The sequence below is a fragment of the Crocodylus siamensis genome, chromosome 14, assembly GCF_052110815.1.
Source record: "Crocodylus siamensis isolate JL-2025a chromosome 14, ASM5211081v1, whole genome shotgun sequence".
NCBI classification, from domain to species: Eukaryota; Metazoa; Chordata; order Crocodylia; family Crocodylidae; genus Crocodylus; species Crocodylus siamensis.
The window spans coordinates 782,079-800,328 of record NC_143408.1 but is presented as its reverse complement, the minus strand read 5'-3'; the positions used below and the strand labels follow the sequence as shown (position 1 = coordinate 800,328).

General features: G+C 71.1%; 3 protein-coding genes across 3 annotated transcripts; 1 reads left to right on the top strand and 2 right to left on the bottom strand.

Annotated features, from left to right (window-relative positions):
- Positions 1 to 445: 445 nt before the first annotated feature.
- Positions 446 to 2,467, bottom strand: LOC149853054 (uncharacterized). The gene has a single exon (XM_090027901.1). The coding sequence runs from the start codon at positions 2,465 to 2,467 to the stop codon at positions 1,067 to 1,069; it is 1,401 nt and encodes a 466-aa protein (XP_089884027.1). The 3' UTR covers positions 446 to 1,066.
- On the top strand, positions 2,054 to 5,164 carry LRRC25 (leucine rich repeat containing 25). Its single transcript, XM_090026987.1, has 3 exons — positions 2,054 to 2,313; positions 2,598 to 3,504; positions 4,216 to 5,164. The coding sequence occupies exons 2-3, from the start codon at positions 2,606 to 2,608 to the stop codon at positions 4,364 to 4,366; spliced, it is 1,050 nt and encodes a 349-aa protein (XP_089883113.1). The 5' UTR covers positions 2,054 to 2,313; positions 2,598 to 2,605; the 3' UTR covers positions 4,367 to 5,164.
- A 142-nt stretch (positions 5,165 to 5,306) lies between these two features.
- GDF15 (growth differentiation factor 15) lies at positions 5,307 to 11,797 on the bottom strand. The gene is made up of 2 exons (XM_090026981.1): positions 11,385 to 11,797; positions 5,307 to 10,623 (listed from the first exon to the last, which is right to left on the bottom strand). Exons 1-2 carry the CDS (start codon positions 11,689 to 11,691, stop codon positions 9,857 to 9,859), a joined length of 1,074 nt encoding a protein of 357 aa, XP_089883107.1. The 5' UTR covers positions 11,692 to 11,797; the 3' UTR covers positions 5,307 to 9,856.
- Positions 11,798 to 18,250: the final 6,453 nt, after the last annotated feature.

The window sequence follows — 18,250 nt, the reverse complement described above, 5'->3', positions numbered from 1 at the left end:
GAGGGCCCGCCCCGGGCCTCCCCCTCCGCAGGCCGAGCCGGCCACGACCCCGGGCAGCTCCTCTCCCGGGCCGGGCTGCCCGGGGGTCCCGCTCCTGCCCGCCTCCGCCGGGGCTGGGGGTGGGGCCGCCAGCCCCTCGCCCCTGCAGCCCGACTCCCCCCGGGCCGGCTCCTGCCCGCCGGCCCAGAGCCGCAGCCCGGCGCGGGGCCGTGCGGGGACAGCGCCGGCAGGGGGCGCTCCCGCCCCGGGGTCCCGCAGCCCGGGAGCCGGCGGGGAGGGTCTGCGCCGCTCGGCCTGGCCCGGCTCAGCCCCGCACAGCCGCGGCGGGGGGCTTCCGCGGCCCAGCACCAGCAAGTGCCCCGGGGTTAGCGCCCCCCGCGCCCGCGCCCCCGGGGACACCCGCCCCCCCCCCGGCGGTGTTGGGGGTCTCCGCGTGTGTTGTTGCACTTAGAAAAGTCCCCGGAATTGCGGCCGCCCGGCCCGGGGGCAGCCGGGAGGTGCTCATCACCCCGCGGGCGGCCGGGCCCGGAGCTCCCGCACCGCTCGCCGCGACAGACAGCCGGGCGGCGGGAGCGGCGCTAGGCCCCGCGCGCCCCGCCCCGCCCTGCCACGCCTCCGCCGGGCCGCGCGGGTGCTGCGGGGCGGCAGCTCCTTAACGCCTTCCCGGCGCGCGGGAGCCCGGGCTCCGGGGGCGGGCGGGCCCCGGGACAGCGGGGAGCAGCTGCCGCCCCGTGACGCAGCCGCGCCGGGCTCCCGGGGGAGGCGGCGGTGGGAGCTGCTCGGTTGCTAGGAGACGCGCCTGCGGGGCTGCCTCAGTTTCCCCAGCTGCACCCGGCGCTCGGGGCAGTGCCCCCGCTCCCGGCCCCGGGGCTCCCGGCTGCTTCCCTCGGGGCAGGGGCAGGGGCCGCGGCCCCGGTCCTCGTCCCGGGGCGGCCCCGCAGGGCAGGGGGCGGGCGGGGGCGGAGCGGCGGGGCCCGCAGAGCAGCTGCCCCGCGCCGCGGCTGGGCTGCGGGCGGCTCACGCCTCCGGCGCGGCGGGCGGGCGGGCGCCTCCTGCAAGAGCTGCTTCATGACCCCAAACCTGGCAGCTTCCTCGGAATAAATCGTGGGCTGCTCCACTGCGGCGCCCGCGCGGGGGAGCGGGCCCGGCCGCCGCCGCCCCGCGCCCGCCCCGCGCCCGCCCCGCGCCGCGCCGGCCTCCCGCAGCCCGCGCCCGCCGGGCCCCGCGCGCCGCCGCTCCCGGGCCGGGCCCCAGCGCGCCGCGCCGGCGGCCCCACGGGCTCCCCGCGCCGGCGCCCCCCGCGCGCCCGCCCGGTGCAGCGGGCCCGCCCCGCCATCAGTGGCATCGCGGGGAGCTTGAAACAGCCGGCGCGGCGCGGCGCGGGGCTCCCGCCTCCCTCCCCGGGCCGCCGCCCCGTGCTGCGTCTCCTCCGGGCCCGGGACACCCCCGCACCGGGGCCGGCCTCTGCCCCGCAGGAGGGGTGCGGGGTGCCAGCGGTCTCCGCAGCCCGTCCCAGCCTGGCGCCCCCGCAGCGCGGAGGAGGCCCGGGCAGGGAGCTCGGCCGCGGCCCGCAGAGCCGGGCAGGGCCCCGGGGCCTGGCGCAGCGCCCGCCGGGCTGCGCCGTGCGGGGCAGGAGGAGGCCATGGACAGTGCCCCCGCAGCTGCCCCGCGTTGCTCTGCCCAGGCGCGGGAGGCTTGTGGGCCCCGGGCCCGCGGAGGCCGGACGGGGCGCTCGGGCTCCCGGGGCGGCCGGGCCTTGCAGCCCTAGTGCAGCCAGGGCTCGGCGGCCCCGGGGCTCCCCCTCCTCCCGCCGCAGAGCCTGCAGTGCCCGGTCAGCAGCGGGGCGGGAGCCTGGGGCCGTCCGCCCCGAGCGGGAAAGGGAAGCGCCCTTCCCGGCGCCGGCTCCCTGGGCTGCAGCCCCGGGCCGCAACTGCACTGCGGAGTTTCCCCTTTGCCCCGCACAAGGGTGGCTCCCTTGCCCCACCGGCCTGTTCCCCATTCCTGGCCCTGCTGAGTCAGGGCGGGGGAGGGGCGCAGGACTCTGAGCCCCCCAGGCTGCCCCACTCAGCAGCGCTTGCGCCCCAGGGTGGCTCTGGACCCCGCAGGCGAAGCGGGGCTCGGTGCCAGGGCGGGCGCGGAGGCTGTGCAGCACGGCATAGACAGGTTCCTCCCCACCCCCCAGCCGCTGCCCCTTCCTGCACCCCCGCCCCCCGCCCGTGGCGACACTGCGACAGCCCCGGGAGGAACTGCCTCTTCCTCTTCTCTCTGGCTGCGCTGAGCGAGCAGCGGAGAGGCGCGGGGGCGGCCGCTCAGGTAGGGGTCTAGCCCACGGGGCTCGGCCGGGGACAGGGGCAGGGGCAGGGGCAGGGGCGGCGCCGGCATCTGGGTCGCACAAGGATTCCTGCTGCCGCTCCCCGGGGCAGGTGCGGCCGGCCGCAGGGCCCCGCCTGGGTGGGGCTGCCTGCATGTCCTGCAGGGAGGCAGTGCTGTCCCCACTTCCCCGCTGGCCATTGTGGGGCCCTGGCAAGGGCACGGGCTGGGGCTGGGGCGGTCTCCCTGCAGTGCTGGGTGATGACCGCCTTGTCTCCTGCTCCCAGGTGGGGAGATGAGGGGCCTCCTGGCAGCGCTGCTGCTCCTACAGGCTGCCCGCGCCAAGGGGGCCGTGTGCTTCTCCTCCGTGACAGGCTCAGTCGCCTTAGACCTGAGCAACAAGACCAGGGACTGCCCCACCCTGCAGTGGAGCGAAGTGGACAACAGCCAAGTGAAGGAACTGTTCCTCAGACACAACGGCATCGGCAGCATCAACGGCACGCTGGGCCCGCAGGTCTCGGTCCTGGATTTGTCCTACAACCACCTGCAGTCGCTGCCCCCGGGCTTCCTGGCCCAGGCAAAGGGGCTCAGGGAGCTCCATCTGCAGCACAACCAGTTGCTGCTCCTGCCCGATGACTTCTTCCACGGCAGCCCCAGCCTGACCCACCTGCACCTGGACCACAACCCGCTGGCTGCCGTCCCCACCAGCGCCTTCCACCTGGCACTGCGGCACGTGGCGGTGGACTGCAGGTGCGACGTGGCCCAGAGCGTGGCTGCCCTCTGCGCCTGTCAGAGCCCCAACAACTGCACGGAGCTCACCTGCCACTGCCTGGTGGAGCAGGGCCCTCAAAACCTGACTGACTTCCACGCCAGGACCTGCCGCAGCTGGCCGGGGCAGGTGCCCACTGCCGTGGTCGGGGGCCTGGTGGTGCTGGGCGTGCTGGGGACCTTCTTCCTGCTGTGGGGAAGGAGGAGACAAGCGGCCTCCCGTGTCCTCAAGAAGCAGAAGTCCAGCTTGTCGGGCAGCCACGGGCAGCCGCGCTACATCAGCCGCACCGTGGGGCAGACCGCTGCCCAGGACCCCCGCCAGGCGCCCGACTACGAGAACGTCTTCATCGGCCCTACGGAGCCGCAGTCGCAGCCGCGCCTCGCCCCCCAGCACAAGGGGAGGGAGCGAAAGGAGTCCCCGGGCAGGTGAGTGCCGCAGGGCCAGAGCCCCTACCCTGGGCAGCCCAGCTGGGACCGGCACCCATGGCCGGGCGGCGGGAGGCAGACAGACAGGCCAGGCCGCCTGCCTTCAGCCGGGGTCGCGGGGGACGGGGGGAACCACCCCCCTGCAGTGCCCCGCTGCTCCCGCTCTGGGTGTTGGCACCCGGCAAGCAGGACCTGGGGTGCCCAGTGGGGTCCCATGCGGCCCGGCAGTGCTGCAACCTGTGGGCACAGGGGGCCTCTCCCCCAGGATTTGATCTGGGGCCCATCCGCGCAACCCTGCTGGAAACCAAAGTGGAGGCTCGCTGCCCGGGTTTCTGGGCCCAGCCAGAGGGCAGGGGTTATTCCCTGAAGCACATGGCTGGCCGGGGCACAGAGGTGAGTACCGGGGGTGGGGGTTACAGCAGGTCAGGAACCGCCCATGGGCAGGGCTTGGGGGGGGGCAGTGCCTGGCTGGCAGCAAAGGAGGTAACTGTGTGGGCTGCGGGGGTGGGGCAGGGCAGGGCAGCCCAAGCTGGCGCCTGGGGGCGCTGATAATTGCTCTGCCCCACCCAGCCCTGCCCTGCCCTGCCCCCACCCCTGCCCCCCGCCTGTCTTGCTGTGTCCCCCCACCCTGAGGTCCAGAGGGAGTCCGTGGCCCTGAGCCAGGCCCAGACTGTGGTCTCACGTGGCCCCCTCCTCTGCCTCTGTCCTCAGGGCCGAGAAGACCATGGAGGAGCCTTACTACCTGGAGAGCGACACCGGCCCGGGCGACAATCCCATCTACGCCAACACCCCCAGCCCCTACAGCAGGGGCCAGCCGGAGTCCTGCACCAACGAGGACATCTACATTGTCCCCGACAAGTGAGCCTGGCCGTGGGCCCCTGCTGCCCCATGCCCGGGGGCATCTTTCCCCAGCGCCTAGGCAGGGGCAGAGGAGCGCAGTGCCGTGGGCCGGCTCCTGGCTGCAGCCCCCGCTCAGCAGCCATGGCCATGCCCTGCTCCCTGGGCTGGGAAAGCTTTTGCAGCAAAGCAAAGGTGCTTTGCATCGCGTTCCTCCCAGTAAAACCTCCTGATGCCCCCCAGCCTGGCCCTGGGCAGGTCACCGTCCTCCTCCAGGGTCCCTGCTTGCCCTGTGATGCTTCCTGTGGGTGGGAAACAAACACCCACCCCAGACCAAACTGCACGTAGCTCCTGGCTCCGCTCCGGCCTCGCATGTCTCATCCTGCCGGGGCTGGGCACACATCCTGCACCCAGGGTTAGGCCTGGCTTCCCTGTAGCTCTTTGCTGACAGCAGGAGTCAGGGCAGGAGGCACATCCACACTGGAGATGGCTCTCCAGGGGAAGGAGAGCTGCGGGGCAGGGAGCCTGAGCGGAGCTAGCACAGGCGCTCGGGGCACTGCAGGGGCTGGGTCCCTCCCTGCAGGGGTGAACCCAGCGAGGCTGGACCCGCAGGGCAGCCGGGCACCAAGGAGGAGCAGACTGGAGCGGCCCCAGGGGCAGGGGCACAACCTTATGCTAGCTCCCCCAGGGCAGCTGTGGGCCCCAGGGAGGGGCTGGCAGGATGGGCTGGGGCAGCCGAGCCACAGAGCACGCTGAGGCCCCTGCCCCTCGTCCTCCCCCTCGCAGTGCGTAGAGACAAAGCCAATAAACAGACTGTAGCTACCAGGCTCTGCACAGCGCTGCTCTGTCCCCTGCTCTCTCGCCCCCTCCTGCCCCCAGGGCCTGGGCCTGCCTGGCGCCAACCGCAGCCCTGCACGTCCTGGGCCCTGGCCTGCCTCCGGGGATGGGGCCCCGGTGCAGCAGGGAAGCCCCTGCGCCAGCTAGGAGCAGGCCCAGGGGCCAAGGGCACAGGCCTGGGCCTGCCTGGGCTGCAGCCCACCCCGCTTGCTGCAAGCAGCTGCATGGGATTTATTTTTGGAGGTGCGGCTGCCAGGGCCGTGAGCAGACGCCTTCCCACGCCGGCCAAGGCGTGGAAGCCCGGCCTGCCTGCAGCTGACACTTCCTGGGCTGCGCGCAGCTGCGTCCCACACCCGCCACAGACTGCTGCTGAGAGCACGTCCTGCGCTCGCCAGCTGCACTCCCCCACCCCCGCCCCCCACAGAAGGAAGCCCCCGGGAATGCACCTCCTCTGCCCAGCTGCGCCCTGCGGTTGTCTGGGCGAGAGGGGCCAGGCCCAGCCCCAAGGCGCCAGCTGCAACGCCGCACTGCCCCTTCGCAGAGCCAGCTGCACCGTTGCTCCTGTGAGCAGCTGCCAGGACTGTGCCAGGGCTCTGCGGGGGGGGGCACTGTTGCCCCATCCCACGAGCTCTGCCTGAACGTGGCGAGGGGAGCGGGGGGCCCTGGTGCTGCCCAGCAGCCAGCTCAGCAAGCTGGGACGTGAATGCACATTGATGCGTAGAGGGTTAAACACCCCCGGCCTCAGGCCCCGGCCTCAGCACAGCCTGACCTTCACCCCTTGCTCAGGGCTGGCACTGCTGGCCATGGGCTGCCACTTCCCATTTGCAGCACGTGGGCCCATCCCGCGTCGGCAGAGCTGGGTTCCTGGAAGGCAGGAGGAACTGAGCGCGGCCGGGGCCCTTGCACGGCTGGAGCTGGCAGGCCCCCGGCAGCTGCTGCCCCTCCCCTGCCTTGCGGCAACCCAGCCGCCCCCGCGCGGCGAGTGCCACCGGGCACGGCCCCATGGCAGGGGCAGGGATCAGCCCGGCAAGCGGCAGGACCTGGTGTGCGGCGCACGGCCGAGCGCTCCGGCTTCTGTCACCGCGCAGCGATGCCGCGGCCCCCTGTCCTCACGACCCCCAAGGGCTACGACTAGGCTGTGGCTGCAGGCGAGGGAGCCAGAGCCGGGGGGGGGGGTCTGACACCAGGGCCCAGGTCTGCCCAAGCCCCGGGGACCAACCACTGCCTCTGGCACTGACCCATGGGGGAGACTGGGCGACTTAGTCTCTGGCGGCCGCTGGGGACGGCGGATCACTAGGACGTGCCCAGATGCTGCGGTGACGGGAGCTGGGGCTGAGCCACCCCTGGAGGCCCCATCGGTGGCGCGGGGCAGTGGCGCTGCGGTGCCAGCGTGGCGTGGGGCCAGTGCCGGCAGGCACACTGGCAGGAGCATGACTGGATCGTCAGCTGTAACGATGCCCTTGGCTCCTGGCCCAGGTGTGGCAGCATGTGACTGGCGGGGCGGGTGCCGGCTCTGCCCGAACGCACCCGGCTGCCACCGCACTGAACCAGCCTGAGCCCAGGCGGCACAAGCACGGCTGACCCCTCCGACCCCGCAGGCGGGGAGGCGGCCGCGAGGGCGACGGCCTGGCTGTGCTGAGCTGGCAGCTGCAGCCGGAGGGGAAGGTGCCGCTGTCAGCACCATGCCGGCTCTGGCCTCGGGCGTGCCGGCCGGCTCCTGCCGGCGTGGGAGCCGACCCCTGCCCACGGGCTCGCCGGGCTGGGTGGCAAGCGGCAGGGAAGAGGGGCCAGGGTGGTGCAGCGCGGCGGCAGCAGGCAGCGGTGGGAGCCCGCCAGCCTGGCCGCGCCGGCGCCCCAGTCCCCGCGGAGGATGTCGGCTCGGCCCTGCGCAGGGACGCTGGCACCCTGGCACCGAGCACAGGCCGAGGCCACGGCTCTGTGCGCTCCCCCGGCTGCGGGCAGCCCAGCACGGGGCAGGCAAGAGACCCAGAGCCCACCCGAGCGCCAGCCCGGCCAGCCGTGGCCCCTGCGTCTCTGGTTGGTGGATGGCACGCGCCACGGTGGCCAGCTCTGCCTGCACCGCTGCACACTATCTATTAATGGGAATATCGGCCCCAGATAAGGGGTGCGATGCCGGCAGTAAACATTAACCCAGCGAAGCGCGTGGGGCGTCCGGCCTGGCGCAGAAGCAGGTAGGCCGGCTCCTGTCAGGCAGCTTTGGGGCCCTGGGGGTGCTGGGATCCACCGCCCCCAGGCACCACAGCCTCCGTCACCCCCCGGCGGCCCAGGGGACTCGGAGGGTGGGGTGCAGCAAGGCACCCCGCGAGAACAGGAACCTGCGCGGCGGCACCGGGCTTGCAGGCAGCCGGCCGCGATCGGGGCTCGCGGGCCAGGGGAAGGGGCAGCTGCTCCGCTCCTGGCTGGCACCGGGGGCCCAGTGGGGTTTCTTTCCTGGGGCCACCCGCCCCCAGCTGAGCGCGCACAGAGGCATCGTGGGGCATCCAGCCGCCCGCCCCCCCTTGCCAGGGGCCCACGAGGAAGGGGGAACGGCACGTTTCCACAAGCCCTCATTGGGGGGGGGGGCCAGGACAACATGCCACAGCCAGGCTGGCCCTTGCTCCCTGGGACTTTGTGCCCTGCGTCTGCACCACAGCCACCTCGAAAGAGCAGCAGCCGTAAATAAGGCCATAAACAGGCTGTTCGGAAGGGGCACGCGGCAGCTGAAACCTGGCTGGCGTGGCAGTGGGCAGGATGGGGCCAAGCCCAGGATGCCAGGGCCTGGCAGCCCCAGGACGCCCCTGCTGTGTCCCCACGTCTCACTGCAAACACCCCATGGCCCCAGCTTTCCCTCCCGGCACTGTGCGCTCAGCAAGGCCGCCCTCTGGGCCGGAGCTGGGCCTTCCCTCCAGGTCATGGGCTCAGCCCAGCTCCAGTAACAGGGAAGCGCAGGAGCCAGGGCATGAACTCTGCCCCTGCGAGCCAGAAGCGGGGCCATCCCAGGGGCACGACGGTGTCCCCGGCTTGGAAACAAGCGACTCCCCAGGCCGGGGTGGGTGAACCTGGTTGCACCCCAAGTCGGCACGGCCCCGTCGCTGCCATGGAGCATGGCGGAGACCCAGGGTTTCTTCTTCCTGCCACCTGCTCGTGGCTCGACCATCCCTCCTGCCCCAGGGAAGGCGGCGCGGTCACATGCTGCCCTGCCGGACACAGGGCAGGAGCTTGGCCTCCCACCCCACTCCTGCAACAGCCGCGAGGGAGCGGGAGCTCTGGGATGGCCATGAGCCGTGCCCGTGCACCTGGCAGCGCTGCGGCTCTCCCTGCCCCGACTCCTCGCAGCTCCCCTGCGAATCCCGGCAGAGGCGGCACCTCCCGCTGTCAAGGCCAAGTCCGAGCTGGCAGCGATGCTCAAGGACACAAACAGCCCAAAGGTTTCCGGGACAACTCACCGGGGATTACTCACTGCCACGGCAACCGCTGGCACCCTGCGCAGGACTGGAACAGGGCAGGGCCGTGCCAAAGCCTCCTGACATGTACCCCTCCACCCCCTCGACCTGGTGCCTGCAGGGCAGCATGGGGGGCCAGGCTGGGGTGGGATGGGGAGCGTCGGTCGCGGGGCAGGTGGAGGAAAGACAGCAGGCATCAGAGGGGCTGGGAGCAGCCTCCTGGTGCAGCCCGAGGGGGCAGGCGCCGGTGAGGAAGGGACCTGCAGAGATGCAGCAGGCAGCGAACAGAAGGGATTTTTTTTGTAAAAATATATGTCTTTATACATAGATACAGGTTATATATCTCTCTCTCCACATATACACCTTCTAGTCACTGAGCATTGCTTCCTGAACCCACCGTAGGAACCCGCGCACCCGGTACAATAGGCGCTCCCTCGCACCCGTCTGCAAAGCATCCTCTCCCTCAACCCCCTCATCTCTTAGTCCTGTCCCCGAAACCGCAGCCCATTTGCTCTCGCTTCGGCCGGAGGACCCGTGGCTGCGGTCACTGCTGCCGTCCTCACTGCTGTCTTTCCATGTGGTCGTCTCGCCCTGCTCCTCGCTGCCGCGGTCTGTTTCTCTGCTGGCGGGTCTGGAAAGATCTTGCGGCACTCACCCGAGGACCGCTCTGCCCACGCAGGGGCGGGAGCTCCTGCACTTTACTGGACGCCCTCATCACCGCGACTCCTCACCGACGTAGGAAAGGGGCCAGCAGGAAAGCTTTTCCCAGCCAGGGCACTCACATGGCAATAAAATACAAATAAATTAACAATAAATAGAGGCTGTATAAATAAATCCCAGGCACAGCGCAGCACTAGCAGGCACACGGCTGGGACCCACGTGGCTGTGGGGCCGGCCCTGACTGTACAGGGGCGCGGCGCAGGCCCTGAGACGGGCGATCCTCGCCACCGGCAGAGGATGCCACGGAACTGAGGCAAGCGCACGACGGGGACGGCCTGCAAGGTCCAGCCCTTCACACGTGGCTTCGCCATGCCAGGCCCGGCCTCCGACTGCCCTGCGCAGCCGGCGCGACACAGACAAGGACCAGGTCAGAGCCGGCTCCCAGGCGCGCGGGCCCCGAGACGATGGCAGCGAGCAGGCGTCTGCGGGCAGGGGCTGCCTCCTGGCTCTGCCATGGGTCACAAAGGGTCCCTGCAGCCCATCCCGGTGCCCGGGTCTGCCCCGGCCGGCCGGCATCAGGCACAGTGGCACTTGGTGACGACCATGTCCTCGAAGACAGTGGAGGTGAGGCCGCCTGCGCTGTCGTAGTGCATGAGCACCATGGGGTCGTAGGCGGCGGGCACACAGCAGGGCGCTGGCGTGCCCTTGGCCAGCGCGTGCACGCGGGCCTTGACCTGGGCATGCATGCTGGCGGGTTTGTAGTTGTGGGGGCAGGAGCCCTGGCAGAAGCGCATGCTGTAGCTGTGGGGGGCCACGACCCAGTCGGCCCAGCCAATGTCCTGGAAGGACACCTTGAGGGACCGGAGGCAGCACTTCCCGTCGCTCTTCCTGCACTCCTCGTCCAGCGCCCGGCGCCTCCGTGCCCGCAGCCCTGCGCCTGCCTGCGTCGCCACCTCCAGGGCCAGCGTCTGCTGCCCCCGGGGGCTGTGGGCAGTGGCCAGAGCGGCAGAGACGTCCGTGGCAAAGGCCAGCTCCAGCTGGAGCGCCGGCTCCGCGCTTGCCACCCACTGCTGGACGGCAGCCGTGAGGTCCAGGCTCAGAGGGGCCGTGGGGAGCAGCCGGGCACGCAGGGCCCTGGGGCCCCTGCTCGTGAGCCTGGAGAGCTGCACCCGCGGGGGCCACCAGGTGCCGGGCACCCCCGGGCGCTGCTTGAAGAGTCTGAGCCGGGCGCGCAGCACGCGCAGCCCCGGGGGGAAGGCCTCGGGCCGCGGCAGCGCCAGGTCGTAGCGGTAGCTGCCGCCAGGCCTGCCCCTGGCCGGGGGGGCCTCCGTGCAGCGCGTGACTGTGGAGAGAGCAGACAGAGGAGGGTCAGTCCCGGCTTGTGCTTCCCTGCACCGACTGACCCCCCACGGGCACCGCGAGCACCTGCCCCGGGCTCCCGGACCACGTCCGGCGCACAGAAGGTAAGGCATGCACATCCTTCCCTGCCACTGTGGCCCGCACGTGCCCCCTGCACGGGACCCTACGCATCGCACACGTGTGTGAAAACACACACGTAAAAGCCCCGCAGGCTGCGTGCGCCGGGAGTGGGGCGGGACCCCGGCGGGCCTGGCGTGGCGCGGCAGCGACCTGACCTCGCAGCGGGTAAAGCAAGTCCCGGCTGTGCAGGAGGGCGCAGGGCGGGGGCCCTCGCTGCTGCCCCGGAGGCGGGAGACGGCTTCCCGGCTCCTCCTGGGCCGTCCCCGGGCCCTGCTGCCAGAGCTCTCCATGGCCACGAGAGCCAGGCCCAGGCATCTGGTGGAGGTGAGCCCGCGGGAGCAGCCCGACGGAGGGCCGGGCTTGGACGAGCAGGCACAACAGAGCACGCCGCTCCCCGCTGTCGCCTGCCACGTCCCTAGGAGCCGGCGAGAGCCCGCCAGGGCCTCGTGGGCAGCACTGCCCGGGCTCTGCTGCGCCGGGGACCGCGAGGCCAGGACGCAGGCCGGGCAGCCCCTCCGCACCTGCCTGGGACTCGGGCCTGGGCAGCGCGCCCGCGGCTCGGAGCGATGCCGCGAGCGGCCCCAGCCCGAGCCGAGCCGCGCCGCCCGGGGTGGCTTCACTTACGGGTCGGGGCCAGGAGGTGAAGGGCACGCGCGGGGGCGGGCGGGGAGAGCTCTGCCCTGCTCCGGTTGCCCCGCAGCTGGGCCAGCTTCTCCCCGTAGAGCTGGTGCGCCCTGCGGACGCCGTCCTGGTCCAGCGCCTGCCGGGCGGCGGGCGGCCGGGGCGTGCCCAGCCGGTCGAGGATGCCTCGCTTGAGGGCTTCCAGATGCAGCCGCGTCTCGTCCCAGCCCCGCGGCTGCACGGGGGGCGACAGCAGCAAGAGCAGCGCGAGGCAGGCGGCGGGGCCCGGGCCCGGCCGCGGGCGGCGCATGGCCGCGAGCCGTGCGCGTGTGGGTGCCGACGAGCTCGCGGCTGCCGGGCGAATGAATGAGGTTGGCCAGACCGGGCTTTATAGGCTGAACCTTGCCCCTCTGCCTCGTCTCTCCGCCCTTCTCCCAGCGCCCCCCCCCGGCCGCCTGACGTCACGGGGGAAAGGCGTAAACACGGCCGCCCGCTGCCCCTGCCCCGGGGAAGCTCACGCGACGAGGAGCCCCCCCGGCCGCCGCGCCACCGGGCTGGAATGCGCCGGGGGAGCCGGCCTGCTTCTTCGCAGGATGTTTTGCAGCTATGGAGACAAGGAATAGCTCGGATGATTCCCCTGGCCAGCCGCGGCCCCTCTGGGGAGCCCTCCCGCAGGCCGCGGAGGTGCTGCCTGGGGGCGCTGGGGCGCCCGAGGTGGGAAGGCAGGGCACGCGCCGGCAAGGCCGCCCAGCGAAGCCGAGGGCCAGGCCACAGCTCTGCTGGGACCACGCAGCACGTCCCGTGGCCGCAGGCAGCCCTCGCCGCGCTCCGGCGGCGTGTTCGCCTCCGCCCGCTGCCCGGGCGGCTGGGAGCACGGGTCAAAGCGTGAATGCCCCCACGGGAGCGTGTGACGCCGGGGCTAGGCACGGCTCTCGGGCGCTCGCTGCCAGCGCCGGCCTCCCGTGCCCGGGCCAGAACCGGCCTCAGGACGCGCAGGCGCCTCCCTCCCGCTGCCTGACCCCGGGCCCGGCCCGGCCCGCCGGCTCCGGCGCAGCCGAGGACGCGCCGCACGCCGGGCACAGGCGCACGAGGCCGGGGCGCTCTCCGGAGCCGCGGGCACGCGGGGAGCACAGCCGGCTCCAGTCCCTGCCTGTCCCTGGGCTGACGAGGCTGCGGCCCCCACCAAGGGGCTTCCCTGGCCCCCACCGGGCTCTGCGCCAGCTCCAGCATGTCCTGAACCGGTGCCAAGCGGCTGGTCTGCAGCTCGCCGTGCCGTGGGACGCAGGCGATTACCATAATCCCCTCAGCTATGCGCCTTGATCCGAGGGAGCTCCGGGCAGCGCCGGCTGAGGAGAGGGCAGCCAGGCCCCGTGGCTCGCGCAGGCCTGAGAGCCGGGAGCCGGCGGCCGCGGGGCAGGCGGGCAGGGGCGCGGTGCCCCCAGGCGCCGGCTGGCCAGGCCCGGGCGCCGGGGCTCCAAGGCGAGCAGGCCCCAGCTGCGACGCAGCACCCGAGAGCATCCTCCGCAAGGCCAGGGCTTGCTGGGGCTTCGCTCCAGCCCCGCACTGGGCGCGAGGACGGGGGCCCGGGCCCGCAGCGCGCTGGCCGACCCCGCACGGGGCCCAGCAGGCCGAGCCGGCGGAGCAGAGCCGCGAGGAGCGGGGCCCCGGCACCCGGGCCCCGGCCGGAGGGCGCCCCAGGCCTCGGCATCCCGGCCGCCTGCCCGCGCGGCTCCTCGCGTTTCCTGCCCGCGAGTGACGCACGGGCCCGCAGCCGGCGAGCATCAAAGCGCGCTCCGGCAGGATGTTTTCCTCCGCGCGGCGCCGGCTGCCGGCGTGGGTGATTTACAGCCCGGCCGCGGCCGTAAAACTGAGTGTCCTCCCGTAACACGCTCGCAAGGGCCGCAGGCCGGTGATGCAACACCCCGGCGCGTCCCGAGGCGCCCGCGAGGCGCGTGACCCCGCGGCGCTGTGCTCGCCCCCGGCCCCCCTCGGGGGGGCCTCGTGCTGCGAGCCCCGCTCCCCGCCGGCGCCAAGGGCATCGCCACGGCAGAGCGCGGCTTGGGCACGGCCGAGGCAGGCGGCCCCCGCTGCCGGGCGGCGGCAGTCCACACGCAGCCGCGCCGGCTCCGGCCTGGCAGGCAGCGGGCCACGGGCCGCTGGGCGGGGGCTGCGGGGCTCGCCCCGCCGGCCGCAGCAACTGCGGGGGCCGGGGGTGGTTGGGGCCCGCTCGGGCTGCCCGTAGAGGACGTGGTGCAGAGCAGCCCCACGCAGCCGGGCCTCCGCGTGCCCGGGCGCAGCTCGCAGGCGCAGGGGCTCCCTCCGCGCCGGCAGCAGCAGCTTCACACCCCAGCTTCCGCCTGCACAGCGGCGGCGGCTCGGGAGGCAACGGCCTGCGTGGGAGCACGGGCCTCCCTTGGCCCAGCTCCAGAAGGCACAGCAGCAGCAGAAGTAAGAAACCACTTCCCCGCTGCTCCCTTCCCTCGCCCTTGCCGCCGGGACCGGTGCACGGGTCACCCTGCCTGCGGCCCGCTCGCCCAGGGCAGCCCAGCAGCTGCAGGCAGGAGGCTGGGGGCCAAGCCCCGGGACGGGCCGGCCGGCCCGGCGGGAGGGGAAGCCTCGGCTGCGGCTGAAGCCTCGGTTGCTGCTGTTCGGGGAAGGGGGAGAGGCCTCTTCTTCTCTGCCCCGTCGGGCCGTCTGGCTCGTGGGCAAGCGGCTGCAGCAGGGAGCCGTGGGAGAGCCCGCCTGCCCCACGGGCCCTGCAGCTCGCTCACCGCGGGGCTGGGGCGCGGACACGGGGGCGGGGGGCAGACGGGCAGAGCTGCAGCCCAGCTCAGGGAGAGCCTACGGGGTTGCAAAGGTTTCGACGAAGCCCGGGACTTGAGGCCTCCCCAGACTCCGCTCATCTCCCCCCCCAGCCGCTGCGGGGCTTCGGGGCGCTCGGGGCCTTGCGCAGCGCGAGGGGGCCGGTGGGAAGCCCCCACCTTCAGGCTGTGAAGCAAGGGCCGTGCCGGACACCGGGGGCAGGGCAGGGAGGCCGGCCCTCGGCCCGTGCCACGCCGCGTGCCCGCGGGGCTGCGGGGCGGGAAGTGGCGCCGCAAGGTGCTTGTGCGAGGGAGCGGGGCACGGCAGGAAGGCCTGGCCCGCGGGGTCCGCGGTGCCACGGCCCGCCCCGCAGCCAGCTCCCGGCCGGGACACGCGCCGCCCCCAGCCCCGCGCCGGCAGCTCCGGGTCCCCGCCCAGAGGCACCGCACGGGCCAGGGCCAGGGCCAGGGCCGGCCCCGCGCCAGCCACACACCCCGAGGGCCTGGTCCCAGCGCGCCCCGTCCCCCCGAGCCAGGCCGCGGCTCGGCCCCTGCCGCTGACCGGCCACAGGGGCAGCGCGCGGTGGGCATGGGCAGCCCTGCCCCCCAGACAGGGACACGATCTTCAGGAGCCACAGCGTCGCAGTGACCTCCCCGAGGGCCGCACGGCGCCACGACGCAGACTGCGAGCCCGGGGGCAAGTGGCACAGAGCAAACCGACCCTGCCAGCGCGCCCCAGCGTCGGGGCAGGGGGCTCGGACCGTGCTCAGCCCCTCCCCACAGACCTCGGGACGCCCCGGCCACAGCCTCAGCGGCTACCTTGGCTCAACGCCTGGCAGGGGGCAGCCCGGGAGGTTGCACGTGGCCAAAGGAACGGGTCTTCGCTTTGCATTTTCAGGGAGCAGGAGCTAGACGATGTTGCTACTGCAAGGGCCACCCCGGCGCTGAGCAGCGCGCTCAGGACCTTTCCCCCTCCGGAGCCGAGAGCAGATGTCAGGGAATCCTCTCGGGTGCAGCAGGCCCCTGGCCCCTGGCCTGGGAAAGCGGGGGCAGGAGGCTGGGGCAGGGTCTGAGTGAGGCTCGGAGACGGGGAGTGAGGGCCAAGGCCTCCTGCAGCACGTGGCTCTGCGCAGGCAGGAAACGCCAGCCGTGCCCAGGCCAGATTGCACAGCCGCCTGCACCGATGGGGCCGGGGCGCCCTGGCTGGTGCTGTCCCAGGAGCAGGCTCCTCCTCACCTTTGCTTTGGCTGGAGAGCTCTTCTGCTGATGGGGAAGGGACATGGGGCTCTTACACCAGCCCCCTGCAGCTACGGTCCCAGTCAGCATCGCTGCCTGCCCAGCAGTGCCCCACGTCACAAACCCCACACGGGAACGGCGGCCACGCGCCCCAGGACGATCACGGTCTGGGCCCGCGGAGCTGCTGCCAGTCTGTGCACTGGCATCCACTGCGCGTCCCTTGCTGGGGCGAGGACGCTGCGCTCTCGCTGTCCCTCGAAGGCTGCGAGCGGGATCACAAGATCCAGCACCTGCAGAGGCAGCGAGAAGCAAGGGAGCAGTTTTGAGCCTCCAGCTCAGAGGAAAAGCCTGGGCAGTCGCACAAGTGACACAGCACAAACTTGGACACTTCTCCACCCGGCCCTGGAAAAGGTGACCGAGAGACGCCGTCTGCCTGTGCCACCGTCCGGCTCTCGCAGGTACCTGTTGATATTGTGGATGGGGCAGTGCTGGGCTCCTCCATCGAGCATTGGGAAAACTGAGGCACGGGAGGGAAGGGACTGCTCAGAATTACGTGGCAAGGTGGTGGCAGAGCTGGGAACATCCCATTGCTAGCCCCGGGGCTCAGTCCCCTGTGCAGGGGTGCAGGACAGGCAGAAGCAGGTGTGTTGGTGCATGAGGAGGACTCACCCCCGGGCCGGGGGCTCATGACAGCAGATACTTGCTGCGAAGGCCTTGCCCTCCCACAGCTCCTTGCAGGCAGGGACAGCAGGTGAAGCACCCAGGACCTGGGAGGCATTGACAGCCACATCCTACCTTACAGAGAAAATGCGACTGGGGCAAGGGCTTGGGACTGCCGGAGGCAGAGCTAGGAAGCCTCTCGCCCAGCCCTACAACGCTGCAGGGTCCCCAGGGCAGGCTCCACACCGCTGGGCAATCTCCCACCCGCCACCAGCTCCTGCAGCATTAGGATGCACCTCCCCTGGCCTGCCCCAAGCACAGAGCATCAAGCTCCTCTCTTCTCTGGCCTCAGGGCAGTTGGGGAAGGGCTGGCTCAGGCTCAGGCTCAGGCTGGGCCCAACCGGGAGCTTCTCTTTTTTTAAAAAGACCAAAGGAAGAAGCAAGGACCTGGTGCAGGCAGGGAAAAGCAGCCACTCCAGAGCAGGTCCCTACATTTGCGATGCGCAAGCACCACCTCGTGGCTTCACACAACACAGCCCGGCAGCAGCACCAGGGAGCTTGGTGCCTCCTGTACATGCGGAAGTACTAGAAAAATGTGCATTAGCTTATTTTAATGCACATTAGCTAAAGAGCACTTTTTTGGCGACACTTTAATGCGCATTAAAATAGGCTAATGCACATCAAAGTGCACGTGTAGACACACCCCTTATGCCCAGCATCCACCAGGCTCCCACTTCTCAGCTGCTCCATGAAGAAGCTCCTCCAGGAACAAAGCTGGATGCAGAGCTGACTTCCAAGGGGACCGGGCGTCCTCCGTGCATCGCATCTGGAGAAGCACGCAGGGAGTTGGCAGCTCAGACACGTGCACACAAACTTCTCCAAGTTGCATCCCTACACAGCTCAGGGTAAGAGGCCTGCGATGCTGCCTCCCGCAGAAGCCACCCGGCTGGAACGGTCCCACCTCCCGTTCTGGAGGGCATTAAAGGCTACTGAAAGAGGCTAATTTCCCAGGTTTCAGATCTCCCAGGTGCCTGGAGTCCTTTTGTGAAGCTCTCTGGGGCCTGCGAGAGGGGATGGCCTCTCTCTGTGGCCATCCCTCTGCCTAGCTGTGCGCAGCGGGAGGTCTGGTGTTTCATCCCACACGTCAGTAGCACTCAGTATGCTCCTGGCGTCTCCACTGCCCCCACTGTGGTAGCAGGTGCCCAGTGCACAGGAGGGCACAACTACCTCATCTAGGGACAGGTCTGTTATAGTATCATTACGCAAAAGCCATGATGAAGACCCAGATCCTGCATTTGTAGCACAGGCATGGGGAAATATGTGGCTAGCCTGGTGTCTCGGAGGAGACGGCTCCAGAAAGCAGGGACCTGCTCCCTAACAGACAGCTCCTCCTGCCCCCTCAGGCCCTCACCTTGTGAACAAACCCAGTGCTCCCACCTCAAGTGACATGCAGCTAACGGGCCCTGCCTGCGACCGCGTGGAGCCGCGTACCCCCGGGTAACACCAAAGGCCTCAGCCTCTCTGAAGGGACCGGTTGGAGCAGCTGCTGCCTGCTGAAGATTCAGGCTTCTTGGCTCTTTGCGAATCGAGCCAGCTGCCAAAGTTAAACAAGGGTCTTGGACATGTCGAGTGAGTCCGGGGGAGGAAACCCCAGCAGCAAGCGGCCAAGTGCTTGAAGCATTGGGAAAGAGTTGAGTTTTCCCGTCAATGCCGTGCCAGAGATGGGGAGCACGGAGAGGTGAGGCCTTCGCAGGAAGCATCTCCAGTGTCAGCCCCTGGGGGTTTCCCGCATGTGCGAACACTTCTGCCTCCCCTGCACCGGGGCCTGGGGCCAGCAATGGGATCCCCCAGTGCTGCTCCCTCCCTGTTCCCCTCCTCTGCTGCCATGCCACATCCTGCCAGGGCCCCTTTCCGGCTACGTAGACAGCATCCGTTTCGGCATGGGTTTGGGCTGCGGGTCTGCACTTCCACACACTCGTCCCCGCATTATGCAGGGAGCTGAAGGATGCCACTGAGGTTTAACAGCAAAACTATCTCCAGGCAGATGGAGCAGGGGGGGCAGGGAGAGGAGCGCCACAGCCTAGGACATAAAAACCCCACGTGGACACCACGCCACGGGGCTTTCCGAGAGCAGGCCCTTCCGGACAGCTCGTCAAAGAACACCACCGAGAC